Source organism: Salmo salar, chromosome 15 (assembly GCF_965601325.2).
Source record: "Salmo salar chromosome 15, fSalSal1, whole genome shotgun sequence".
Taxonomy (NCBI): Eukaryota; Metazoa; Chordata; class Actinopteri; order Salmoniformes; family Salmonidae; genus Salmo; species Salmo salar.
In genome coordinates this window covers 60,001,304-60,014,981 of record NC_138305.1, presented here as the reverse complement: position 1 = coordinate 60,014,981, position 13,678 = coordinate 60,001,304, and the positions used below count along the sequence as shown (strand labels likewise).

Genomic DNA, 13,678 nt, shown 5'->3' with positions numbered 1-13,678 from the left:
GGTGTAGTGTCTCTCAGGGGAGTAGCCAGGCCAACTTGGGGAGTACCGGCAGTGATGGCGCTCCAGTGGCAGTGATGATGTCTCTAGCCGGGAAGGCCTAGAGCGGTGGTGTCAGGAGAGTAGCAGTGGTACCTGTTCTTCCGTGGCTGTGACTCAGGCCGGGAGGGTCTAGAGCACACCCTCCTGATCTTTTGCTGCTCGTGACGCAGGTACTTGTATTCCCTCATCAGCTCCCAAGTGGTGAGGGTATGGTCACTGACTACTACCACTGACGGCTTCGCATGTGGAGGGTGGTGACAGCAGCCCCATACATCCTAGGGATGCAGGATAACTCGTCTGCAATTTTGGGCGCGGAAACAACTCCTCTTCTGGGTACTTCAACATCTCAACTATACCAGATCAGAATCCGGTGATCTGAAGGACCATGTTAAAACTATTGGTGGCTAAATCTGGAGAAATGACGGTCACTAAATCTGTCTAGAAGAACCATGTAAAAACGGTTGGCTGGTATGCCCTCACCCATCTGAGTGGTTGGCTGTGAATGGCCTCACTCGCTATATACAGTGAGGGAAAAAGTATTTGATCCCCTGCTGATTTTGTACATTTGCCCACTGACAAAGAAATTATCAGTCTATAATTTCAATGGTAGGTTTATTTGAACAGTGAGAGACAGAAAGCAACAAAAACATCCAGAAAAACACATGTCAAAAATGTTATAAATTGATTTGCATTTTAATGAGGGAAATAAGTATTTGACCCCTCTGCAAAACATGACTTAGTACTTGGTGGCAAAACCCTTGTTGGCAATCACAGAGGTCAGACGTTACTTGTAGTTGGCCACCAGGTTTGCAGACATCTAGGAGGGATTTTGTCCCACTCCTCTTTGCAGTTCTTATCCAAGTCATTAAGGTGTCGAGGCTGACGTTTGGCAACTCGAACCTTCAGCTCCCTCCACAGATTTTCTATGGGATTAAGGTCTGGAGACTGGCTAGGCCACTCCAGGACCTCCAGGACCTTCTTGAGCCACTCCTTTGTTGTTTTGGCCGTGTGTTTTGGGTCATTGTCATGCTGGAATACCCATCCACGACCCATTTTCAATGCCCTGGCTGAGGGAAGGAGGTTCTCACTCAAGATTTGACGGTACATGGCCCCGTCCATCGTCCCTTTGATGCGGTGAAGTTGTCCTGTCCCCTTAGCAGAAAAACACCCCCAAAGCATAATGTTTCCACCTCCATGTTTAACGGTGGGGATTATGTTCTTGGGGTCATGGGCAGCATTCCTCCTCCTCCAAACACGGCGAGTTGAGTTGATGCCAAAGAGCTCCATTTTGGTCTCATCTGACCACAACACTTTCACCCAGTTGTCCTCTGAATCATTCAGATGTTCATTGGCAAACTTCAGACGGGCATGTATATGTGCTTTCTTGAGCAGGGGGACCTTGCGGGCGCTGCAGGATTTCAGTCCTTCACGGCGTAGTGTGTTACCAATTGTTTTCTTGGTGACTATGGTCCCAGCTGCCTTGAGATCATTGACAAGATCCTCCCATGTAGTTCTGGGCTGATTCCTCACCGTTCTCATGATCATTGCAACTCCACGAGGTGAGATCTTGCATGGAGCCCCAGGCCGAGGGAGATTGACAGTTCTTTTGTGTTTCTTCCATTTGCGAATAATCGCACCAACTGTTGTCACCTTCTCACCAAGCTCCTTGGCGATGGTCTTGTAGCCCATTCCAGCCTTGTGTAGGTCTACAATATTGTCCCTGACATCCTTGGAGAGCTCTTTGGTCTTGGCCATGGTGGAGAGGTTGGAATCTGATTGATTGATTGCTTCTGTGGACAGGTGTCTTTTAAATAGGTAACAAACCGAGATTAGGAGCACTCCCTTTAAAAGTGTGCTCCTAATCTCAGCTCGTTACCTGTATAAAAGACACCTGGGAGCCATAAATCTTTCTGATTGAGAGGGGGTCAAATACTTATTTCCCTCATTAAAATGCAAATCAATTTATAAAATCTTTGACATGCATTTTTCTGGATATTTATGTTGTTATTCTGTCTCTCACTGTTCAAATAAACCTACCATTAAAATTATAGACTGATCATTTCTTTGTCAGTGGGCAAACGTACAAAATCAGCAGGGGATCAAATACTTTTTTCCCTAACTGTACTTATAACTGATTGGTTTGGTTCTGGCCTCTATAGAGCTGTCCGGTTAGTAGATGATGTTGAGGCCCATTGACTGTACTCTTGATCACCACCACATACACCCAGTTACAGCTGTTTCTATTTGAGGATGTTTATATGATTTTGGTAATTCGAATGACTTGGAATGCTATTGTTGTGGTTATTTCGATGCAAGCACAACATTCAGACATTTGTGTTACTGTCGACAATAAAAAAAGTCCTCAGAAATGTGTGTCTTCTCCCTTTGGACTACGATAATGCTCTGACCTAAGCAGGCGGTGTAGTGTCCAGATGCACATTTCCAAGCTTTCTGATTGGTTGGGAATGGCAGGGCTATGATGGGTGAGGGATAACTTAGGTAGGCTGAGCAGCCAAACTAACGGGACTTAATGGAAACTGAATGGACTGTGAGGGTTAGTTAGGTAGAGAGGAGAGGATCAGGACAGCCTATTTTTGCAGCAATGGAATTACTTTATTTTTCTAAAAGGATCTTCAGTTGTGGCAAGTCGGATAAAATAAAGATAGCCAACAGTAAACATTTAAAACAGCAACATGCACACATGTTGGGCACAGTTATGTTTGCAGAAAATATGGGGCTCAAAACTGGTGGGGCTCCACATGCCCTGGATGACTGGTTGCCACTGACAGATACAAATTCTTACAAGGTAGGCCTAGCCTATGTACCCTACAAGATACATGTAGCTAAGTCACAACATAATTTTCATCTAGAATTAGATCAGCACAAGTCACACAAATCAATTGGCATGTAGGCCTAGCCTATTGATGCATGTTCAAAATTGTTCGTGGCTCTTTTAGTATTTACAAAATGAAATAAAATTGAATTCCCAAACAGACTTAATATTGATACCCCATCCTGTATTTTGGTATTTAATTAGGATATGTTGCGAAAGCCGCAGCTACTCTTCTTGTGGTCCACACAGAACATGAAACATGACATAATGCAGAACATTAATAGACAAGAACAGCTCAAGGACAGAACTACATACATGTAAAAACGGCACACATATCCTACATATCAATACATACACACAAAATACTCTGTATAGTGAATTTCTTCTCAACAATGGTAAACATGTTTATCTGAGAATGCAACCCTCCCTGTCCAAGACCCTTTCTCCCGCCCCTTCCCTCCGTATGACAGCGAGTCGAAGCGCAGACCCCTGTCTTCACCACATGCGCCAGTCAGGCACCTGGATGCGTGAGACCCAGCAGTCACGAAGCATATAGCGCGGGATAAAACGAAAGCTTATGAATAATTGGACATCCTTCCTTTCTTTCTGTCCAAGGAGATAAAGCAGATGCTTCATGCGGAATGGAAGGAGATTTTGTTTCACCAAAGACGCAATGAGAGGGTCTAGGTTCAGAGATCATTGAACATTTGGTTGATACGCTTATCAGCAGAATATACGAGTTTTTTGCTCTTTGAAGGAAAATACTGTAGTTAATTTTTTTCTGAAGTGCTGTATTGTACCGAAGTTGACATGGCTCTTCTAGTCCACCTAAAGACGATCCGGGACCTTCGTGGAAAGGGGGACAGAATCGCCAAAGTCACATTTCGAGGTAACAAACTCAAATACTTTATTATCACAACAGATGATTTGTCCGGGATGTTTTCTCTTTCTATGACCCAATAGGAATAGGCATACTGATTGCGCAGTGCCTAGGAGTTTGCGATGTGATCAATGTGATTTGGTGTATGCGCCTGTGGATAGGCAAACCACAATGTGGTGACGCGTCTCCTGTGGTTGCGCTGAAAAGTTAGGGAAACCCCTGTCTGGCTCCGCAATCCCAGGAGGTGATGGAGAGAGACAGGATTGTGGAGGCGAGGAGCGCTTTTACGCATTGGAATACATAATAACCATAAATAAATAATGTTTTATTGAGTAATTTTAGTTAGGACAACGTTTTTTAACCGTCAAGTTTAGAAATGTGTTCAATAACCTATGGATCAAAAGGATATTCTCTTCCCAATAGGCCTAGTCGTTACACGCAACCGTTATTTCACGTTTTACAGTTCTACAGCTGTCATCTTTCTCCACGGTGGCTAGCCTCCCTTGCAATGCGCTCAGCTGAGCTGAATTTTACAGTATCAAAAACCATTGATTTTCATCACGGAAAGGAATGAGACTCTAATAAGGAAGCTGTCCCGTGGTCGGTGGTCCATCATGGCCAACTCCCCTGGCCAGGCAGGTCTGATTGGAAACAGATTGGTAATCCCAATGCAACAATTAAACGAATGAACAATATAGGTACTGTAGATGAAGGCTAGACTGCAAAAACAGGACAGGTCAAAGTAAAATGGACAATATGGAATGGACAATCACGCTACTCACAACTGCTGTCCAGGAGTTTCATCCCTTGGGCTAAATTGTCATGATCAGTGGTTTCAAGTTTGTATCTGTACATGTTTTATGAGCTGATCATAGCGAAAAAGAAAATGCTTCTGCATTTCCCACTGTGCAAACACATTGCAAATGGGCTCAGGATAACTCCTCTTTATAAAGTTGGGTAGCTGATATTCAGAGCTTAAATAGCCACATTGATTAGAGACAGGAATCAGCACTGATAAAGCCCATGCAACGACCTACCACATGGGTGGGCATTCATAAAATCCCATCGCGGGTGACATGGTAGGCTACGCCCCACTAAGCACAGACTAAGGCCGGCGTCTTTTGGACGTCTTTTTCTTTTTTACAAACGGTAGGCCTACCACATAGATGGGCATTACTAAAATTACATTTCAGGTGACACTGTAGGCCAGGAATGGGCAACTCCTGTCCTCTGGGGCCTGATTGGTGTCACACTTTTTCCCCAGCCCCAGCTAACACACCTGACACCAATAATCATCTAATCATGATCTTCAGTTTAGAATGCAATCCGTTTCGTCAGTTGTGTTGACTAGGGATGGGGGAAAAGTGTGACACCACTCCGGCTCCCAAGGACTGGAATTGCCCATCCCTTTTGTAGGCTATAACTCAGTAAGCACGGATTTGACGCTAACACATTTTGGACGTATTTGTTTTTGTCTTATCCAGACTGGAATTCTTTTTCTGGTGCAGTCCGGACCAGCCTTGATTTCCACGTCCATGGACATTGTTTTTTTGTCCGTTCCGGACCAAATCTGAACTAATCATAGACGTCTATGTTTGGTTCAGATGTTGTCCGGTCTGGAATAGCCTTTATTTGGCCCAAACATAGACGTCTATAAATGACATATTTGCAACATTCATTCAGAACCAAAAATGAACCTGATTTCAATGTCTTGAAAATATATATTTTCAACTCCTGGAAAATACGTGTTTTCAATATCTGTAAAATACCAATTTTCATATTTTATTCAGAACGGAAAATTAACCTGATTTCAGCATCCGGAAAAAACGTATTTTCACCTTTCATTCAGATCCTAAATTGAACCTAACTTCAACGTCTGGAAAAATATGTATTTTCGATTATTTTCAACATCATTTTGCTTACTGGGGCTATTCTTGTTTGTCCTGCCTAGGGCGGCAGAATGGCCATGTGTCTGATTTAACAGTGAAAGAAAACCTCATCTCTCTCTCTCTCTCTCTCTCTCTCTCTCTCTCTCTCTCTCTCTCTCTCTCTCCCTCTCCCTCTCTCTCTCTCTCTCTCCCTCTCCCTCTCTCTCTCTCTCTCTCTCTCTCCATCTCCCTCGCTCTTTCCTTCCCTATCTACCGCTCTCTCTCTGGTGTTTGAGATGTTGTTGATAGCTCCTTGCCTGGTCTCTGCTACAGGCTGTCAGCAAGGCCTCCTGGGTACTTTAAAATCAGACTGTTTCCTGTCTGGAGAAGAAGGGTTCTCTCAGGAAGCCCCTGCCCCACTGGGCAGGCCAACCTAAATCCCTTAAAGGAACAGACACTGGGGAAGGTTATGTAAGCTTTGTTACCAGTAACCACAGAGTTAGACATCTATCCAGTGGAGGGAACATATAGATTGACCAATGTGTCTATTAAGTAGAAGAAGCTTAAGATAATATATGTTCTATGTCCAGATATACAGTACAAGAACCTGAACATACACATGCTGTGCTGTACAGTACATACAGTACCAGTCAAAAGTTTGGACACACCTACTCGTTCCAAGGTTTTTCTTAATTTTTACTATTTTAGTAAATAGTGAAGACATCAAAACTATGAAATAACACATACGGAATCATGCAGTAACCAAAAAAGTGTTAAGCAAATAAAAACATGTTATATTTCAGATTCTTCAAAGTAGCCACCCTTGATGACAGCTTTGCACACTCTTGGCATTTTCACAACCAGATTCATGAGGTAATCACCTGGAAGGCATTTCATTTAACATGTGTGCCTTGTTAAAAGTTAATTTGTGGAATTTATTTCCTTCTTAATGCGTTTGAGACAATGAGTTGTGTTGTGACAAGGTATGGGTGGTATACAGAAGGTAGCCCTATTTGGTAAAAGACCAAGTCCATATTATGGCAAGAACAGCTCAAATAAGCAAAGAAAAATGACAGTCCATCATTACTTTAAGACATGAAGGTCAGTCAATGAGGAAATTTTCAAGAACTTTGAAAGTGTCATTAAGCGCGTTCGCAAAAACCATCAAGCGCTATGATGAAATTGGCTCTCATTTCCACCACAGGAAAGGAAGACCCAGAGTTAACTCTGCTGCAGAGGATAAGTTCATTAGAGATACCAGCCTCAGAAATTGCAGTCCAAATAAATGCTTCATAGAGTTCAAGTAACATCTCAACATCAACTGTTCAGAGGAGACTGTGTGAATCAGGCCTTCACAGTTGAATTGCTGCAAAGAAACCACTACCAATAATAATAAGCGACTTGCTTGGGCCAAGAAACATGAGCAATGGACATTAGACTGGTGGAAATCTGTCCTTTGGTCTGATTAGTCCAAATTTGAGATTTTTGGTTCCAACCGCTGTGTCTTTGTGAGATGCAGAATAGGTGAATGGATGATCTCTGCATGTGTGGTCCTCACTGTGAAGCATGGAGGAGGTGTGATGGTGTGGGGGTGCTTTGCTGGTGACACTGTCTGTGATTTATTTAGAATTCAAGGCATGTTTAACCAGCATGGCTACCACAGCATTCTGCAGCGATACGTCATCCCATCTGGTTTGCGCTTAGTGGGACTATCATTTGTTTTTCAACAGTACAATGACCCATCACATCTCCAGGCTGTGTAAGGGCTATTCGACCAAAAAGGAGAGTGATGGAGTGCTGCATCAGATGACCTGGCCTCCACAATCACCCAACCTCAACCCAATTGAGATGGTTTGGGATGAGCTGGACTGCAGTGTGAAGGAAAAGCAGCTAACAAGTGCTCAGCATATGTGGGAACTTCTTCAAGACTGTTGGAAGATCATTCCAGGTGAAGTTGGTTGAGAGAATGCCAAGAGTGTGCAAAGCTGTCATCAAGGCAAAGGGTGGCTACTTTAAAGAATCTCAAATATTACATTTATTTTGATTTGTTTAACACTTTTTTGCTTACTACATGATTCCATATGTGTTATTTCATAGTTCTGATGTCTTCACTATTATTCTACAATGTATAAAATAGTAAAAATAAAGAAAAACCTTGGAACGATTAATAGGTGTGCCTAAACTTTTGGCTGGTACTGTACATTTCAGTGATTGGTAGAGGAAAGTCCGTCCACAAAGGCCAAGTATTTTCCCAAATCTATTGTCACCATGTGTTGAATGACAGCATGAATATTTCACCAACATAATTTTGGAAGGGTGTTGAATTGCCGCTGGTAAAAATAGATTGTTTGGTGCTTTGTTATCTTCATTAGCCCAGTTGTGAAGTCAAGCACTTCCCTATTCTAAAGCCAGATACTCCAACTTCTACTGCACTGTAATAGGGCTTGATGGTAATGCTTGTCTTCTCTTCCCGGGCCTGAGGCGAAGTTAGCACAGCCAATGTGTTACGCTGTATATAAAATAAATGAGAAATTAAATTATTATTTCCGCCATCACGGAACTAAGTCAGATTCACTCTGGTTGAGATTCAATTACAGATTACTTGATTCGCAAATAAGTTGTTATCGTTCTGCCTGCTTTGGATAATTCTCTCTCAAATTTGAAATAGTTATGAAAGGGACTCTCTCTCTCATTTTCTCCCACCCTCTCTGTCACTCAATTTGTTTCTTTCTGTTCCTCTGCTAAATTGTAGAAATGAAACAGGTTGCTGAACGCTCTCTTTCCTGTAAATCTTTTTTTTTGTTACAGAACACTGCAAGTGTATTTATTCCCTCTGCTCTGCTGGTATAACCTTTTACTTTCACCCTTCAGTAAGATATCAGTAAAAAAATGCTTTCATTCTATAAATCCCCAGAAATTGAAAGTGCACAGACTGTCCCCATGTCTACTATTCACCATAGTATATTGATTGATGTACCTCGCTGTAGGTGTTCTCATTTTCTCTCTCTCAATCTCCTTACGTCTGTCTGTCTCTGTCTCTCTCTCTTTCTGTTTTTATTGACTTGCTGCTCCGCTTTGCCTTTGTCATTTATATCTCTGCCATGGTCCCACATTCCCAGTTTTTTTTTTATCCCTCACTCCCGATGCCTTGTTATATTTGAATTGTTTGGTGTTAAGAGTACTTACATAACATTATGGCCTCTATTTTCAGCTAGTGCTAAGGTGACGCAAGTATCAAACGCACGTTAGTGTACAATTTCGTCATGTAAATCTGGCGCACTGGCATTTTCCAGCCCTAACGTCAGATTTGGCAATTTACCTGTCTAACATCAGCTCGCTTGTGCTGAGGTGGGTGGGAATGGTGGCAATATTTAAGGTGTGTCCTTAAAAACAAACGTAAAAGTGAGAATTTCATGCAGTGGTAATGGGTTTTCCAAAAATTGTTTACAGACAGATTATTTCACTTACAATTCACTGTATCACAATTCCAGTGGGTCAGAAGTTTACATACACTAAGTTGACTGTGCCTTTAAACAGCTTGGAAAATTCCCAATAACAACAGCAAAGGACCTTTTGAAGATGCTGGAGGAAACAGGTACAAAAGTATCTATATCCACAGTAAAACGAGTCCTATATCGACATAACCTGAAAGGCCACTTCTCCAAAACCTCCATAAAAAAGCTACCCAAAACGTTTGACCCAAGTTAAACAATTTAAAGGCAATGCTAACAAATACTAATTGAGTGTATGTAAACTTCTGGCCCACTGGGAAAGTGATGAAAGAAATAAAAGCTAAAAAAATCATTCTCTCTACTATTATTCTGACATTTCACATTCTTAAAACAAAGTGGTGTTCCTAACTGACCTAACACAGGGAATTTTTACTTGGATTAAATGTCAGGAATTGTGAAAAACAGAGTTTAATAAATGTATTTGGCTAAGGTGTATGTAAACTTCCGACTTCAACTGTACGTGAAACCATCCATAGTCTAAGTTGGCTTGTCTGTATTATACGCCCACGGGGAGTAATGATTGTGCCTGTAACTGTATTTAGACATAGCCTATTTAAAACAAGTTTTTGTTTTGTTTTTATTAGAATTTGATAAGAATTACAGAGACAGGATGCATGTTTTGGAATATTATTTTGTACAGGCTTTCTTCTTTTCACTCTGTCAATTAGGTTAGTATTGTGGTCGAGGAACTACAATGTTGTTGATCCATCATCAGTTTTCTCCTATCACAGCCATTAAACTCTGTAACTGTTTTAAAATCACCATTGGACTCCCTGAGCGGTTTCCTTCCTCTCTGGCAGTTAGGAAGGATGTCTGTATCTTTGTAGTGACTGGGTGTATTGATACAGCAACCAAAGAGTAGTTAATAACTTCACCATGCTCAAAGGTGTTTGTTTTTTAAAATTCATTTTTTATCTACCAATAGGTGCCCTTCTTTACGAGGCATTGGAAAACCTCCCTGGTCTTTGTGGTTGAATCTGTGTCTGAAATTCACTGCTAGACTGATGGAACTTACAGATAATTGTATGTGTGAGATACAGAGATGAAGCAAATGGTGACTTTAAAACAGTTACAGAGTTTAATGGCTGTGATTGGAGAAAACTGAGGATGGATTAATTAACAACTTTGTAGTTACTCCACAATACTAACCTAATTGACAGAGTGAAAAGAAGGAAGCCTGTACATAATAAAAATATTCCAAAACATGCTTCCTGTTTGCAACAAGGCACTAAAGAAAAACTCCTAAATATGTTGCAAAGAAATTAACTTTATGTCTTGATTACAAAGTGTTATGTTTGGGGCAAATCCAACACAACACATCACTGAGTTCCACGCTTCATATTTTCAAGCACGGTGGTGGCTGCATCATGTTATGGGTATGCTTGTCATCGGCAAGAACTTGGGAGTTTTTCAGGATAAAAAAGAAATAAACTGAATGGAGCTAAGCACAGGCAAAATCCTAAAGGAAAACCTGGTTCAGTCTGCTTTCCACCAGACACTGAGAGATAATTTCACCTTTCAGCAGGACAGTAACCTAAAACACAAGGCCAAATATACACTGGCGTTGCATACCAAGAAGACAGTGAATGTTCCTGAGTGGCGGAGTTACAGTTTTCACTTAAATCTACTTGAAAATCTATGGCAAGACCAGAAAATGATTGTCTAAAAATGATCAACAATCAATTTGACAGAGCTTGAAGAATTATGAAAAGAATAATGTGCAAATGTTGCACAATTCAGGTGTAGAAAGCTCTTAGTGACTTACCCAGAAATACTCACAGCTGTATTTGTTGCCTCTTTCACAAAGAATAGACCCAATAGGCACTGTATTTACTGTGTTTGTTTTCATACTGTATGTACACTGAATATGCCAAAGTTTAGGAACACCTTCCTAATATTGAGTTGCCCTTTTGTCCTGAGTCCAGCCTCAATTCGTCGGGGAATGGACTCTATAAGGTATCGTAGGCGTTCCACAGGGATGCTGGCCCATGTTGACTCCAATGCTTCCCACAGTTTTGTCAAGTCGGCTGGCTGTCCTATGGGTGGTGGACCATTCTTGATACACACGGGAACCTGTTGAGTGTGAAAAACCCTGCAGCGTTGCAGTTTGTGACACAAATCGCCTGACACGTACTACAATACCCCATTCAAAGGCACTGAAAACTTTTGTCTTGCCCATTCACCCTCTGATTGGCACACATACACAATCCATGTCTCAATTGTCTCAAGGCTTAAAAATCCTTCTTTAACCTGTCTCCTCCCTTCATCTACACTGATTGAAGTGAATTTAATAAGTTACATCAATAAGGGATCATAGCTTTCACCTGGAATTCACCTGGTCAGTCTATCTATGTCATGGAACGAGCAGGTGTCCTTAATGTTTTGTATACTCAGCGTATATTTGTGCATAATTTCTTAAACAACCTGACTGAAAATGTAAAAGATGTTTAGCTACAAATTCACACAGTGGTAATTGAATTATAATGGAGGTATTGCTGTGTTCATGCTTCTCCTTTTCTTTAAAAACATGTCTGCATAGAGAGATGTAGTTCTCTTTCTCTCTTTTCCCCCCTCTGTTTCGTGAGTCCTAATTTAGTCGTTTATCTGTCTGCCTCTCCTTTGGCTCCCCGTATCAAGCCAAGTGTGGTTTTATGTTTGTCATTAGGTTATTATAGCCCCATTACTCTGTCTTGCCCTTTCCACTTAGTCTGACACATTTAGGATTTTGTAAGATAGTGGACTCTACGGTCTTGTCAGGGGTACGAAGCATCAGGAGTCAGATGGAATTCACGTGCAAAATGGTGGTATTCATTTACAGGTGCAGAAGGTGAGCTGGAACCATGAATACTGATATTCATGAACACTTGACTGACAAAAATAACAAACAAGTAAAATAAATGCAACAGCCAATTCACAGAAGCTAAAGGCTTCTAAGGCAGAGCGCCTAAATCTTTGACAAAGTGCTAGTAACACACCTGACAAAATGTCACTCCAGCCAAAGCTCTCCTAAAAATGAGCAACTTCAAAAGGAAAAAAGCCCAAACCCTGACACTGGTATAATCCAAAATGCACCTAAACAGGTATTTCATTCATTAACACTGTCACGCTCGTAGAAAAGGTTGGACCAAGGCGCAGCGTGATTTGAGTTCCACATATTTTATTAAAGTGAAACTAAGAAAACAACAAACATACAACGAATGTGAAGTCATAGTGCTCAACACTGGCTTGGGGGTTGAAGCTGTTTAGAAGCCTTTTGGACCTAGACTTGGCTCTCCGGTACTGCTTTCCCTGCGGTAGCAGAGAGAACAATCTATGACTAGCTGGAGTCTTTGGCAATTTTTAGGGCCTTCCTCTGACACCGCCTGGTATAGAGGTCCTGGATGGCAGGAAGCTTGGCCCCAGTGATGTACTGGGCCGTACGCACTACCCTCTGTAGCACCTTGCAGTCGGAGGCTGAGCAGTTTCCATACCAAGTGGTGATGCAACCAGTCAGGATGCTCTCGATGGTGCAGCTGTCAAACTTTTTGAGGATCTGAGGAGACATGCCAAATCTTTTCAGTCTCCTGATGGGGGATTGGCGTTGTCGTGCCCTCTTCACAACTGTCTTGGTGTGTTTGGACCATGATAGTTTGTTGGTGATGTGAACACCAACAAACTTGAAGCTCTCAACCTGCTCCACTACTGCCCTGTCGATGAGAATGGGGCCCTCCTTTTCCTGTAATCCACAATCATTCCTTCTCCTTTTATTTAAAAACATAATGTATGCGTAGAGAGATGTAATTCTCTCTCTCTTTTCCTCTCACTTTTTTGTCTGTCACATTCAGTGTCATTATGAGTCCTACTTTAGTTGTTTATCTGTCTGCCTGTCTTTCTCTCCTCTGGCTCATCGTATCAAGCCAGGTAGAGAGGTAAAGTTGTATTCGGTGCATGTGACAAATAAAATGTGATTTGATCTGAGTTATACTGCAATCTAACTGCAGTTATACTGCACTCTGACGGCAATAATTTTTCGTAAGGGCTGCGATACAATATACATTTTAACTTTGAAATATAGAATTTTGCTAATTCTTCTTGCGTGTTACCTTTTTATAATAACAGTGGAACTAGCAGTAGGAATATGCTTGCGAAACGCCAACATTTGTAAATGTTTTGGCACCAAATAGCAACGGTGTGAAATGTTCAGTGGATGTATATATTTGCTTTGCAATGTGTTATTCAACGCATATACAAGACTCATTGATACACATGCATTTTTATGTTTGGAATTTCATTTGAGCCTTTTGAACCTGTCTAACCCCCTGACCTCTGTCCTTCCACCCCTCAGGTCTGTCGCTCTACACGCATGTGCAGGAAAACTGTGAGGATGAGGCCAGATTTGATGAGGTTTGTAACTCTTCTATTACTCCCATTCCATCTTATAGCTTCCAAATAGCCATCAAGCCTTTTCTCTTTTGAGTTTATATTTAATCTCCACCCAGCACAGCCAGAAGAGGACTGGCCATCCCTCATAGCCTGGTTCCTCTCTAGGTTTCTTCCACTAGGCTAC

At 41.7% G+C, this 13,678-nt stretch overlaps 1 protein-coding gene across 3 annotated transcripts in view; it reads left to right on the top strand.

Annotated features, from left to right (window-relative positions):
- The first annotated feature begins 3,375 nt into the window (after positions 1 to 3,375).
- otofa (otoferlin a) overlaps positions 3,376 to 13,678 on the top strand; it is a 149,079-nt gene continuing 138,776 nt past the window's right edge. For all 3 annotated transcript variants that reach the window (XM_014145204.3, XM_082961925.1, XM_082961924.1), the window contains exons 1-2: positions 3,376 to 3,761; positions 13,457 to 13,515. In XM_014145204.3, the coding sequence (XP_014000679.2) occupies positions 3,683 to 3,761; positions 13,457 to 13,515 (138 nt within the window). In that variant the 5' untranslated portion in view covers positions 3,376 to 3,682. The remainder of the gene's footprint in view (positions 3,762 to 13,456; positions 13,516 to 13,678) is intronic.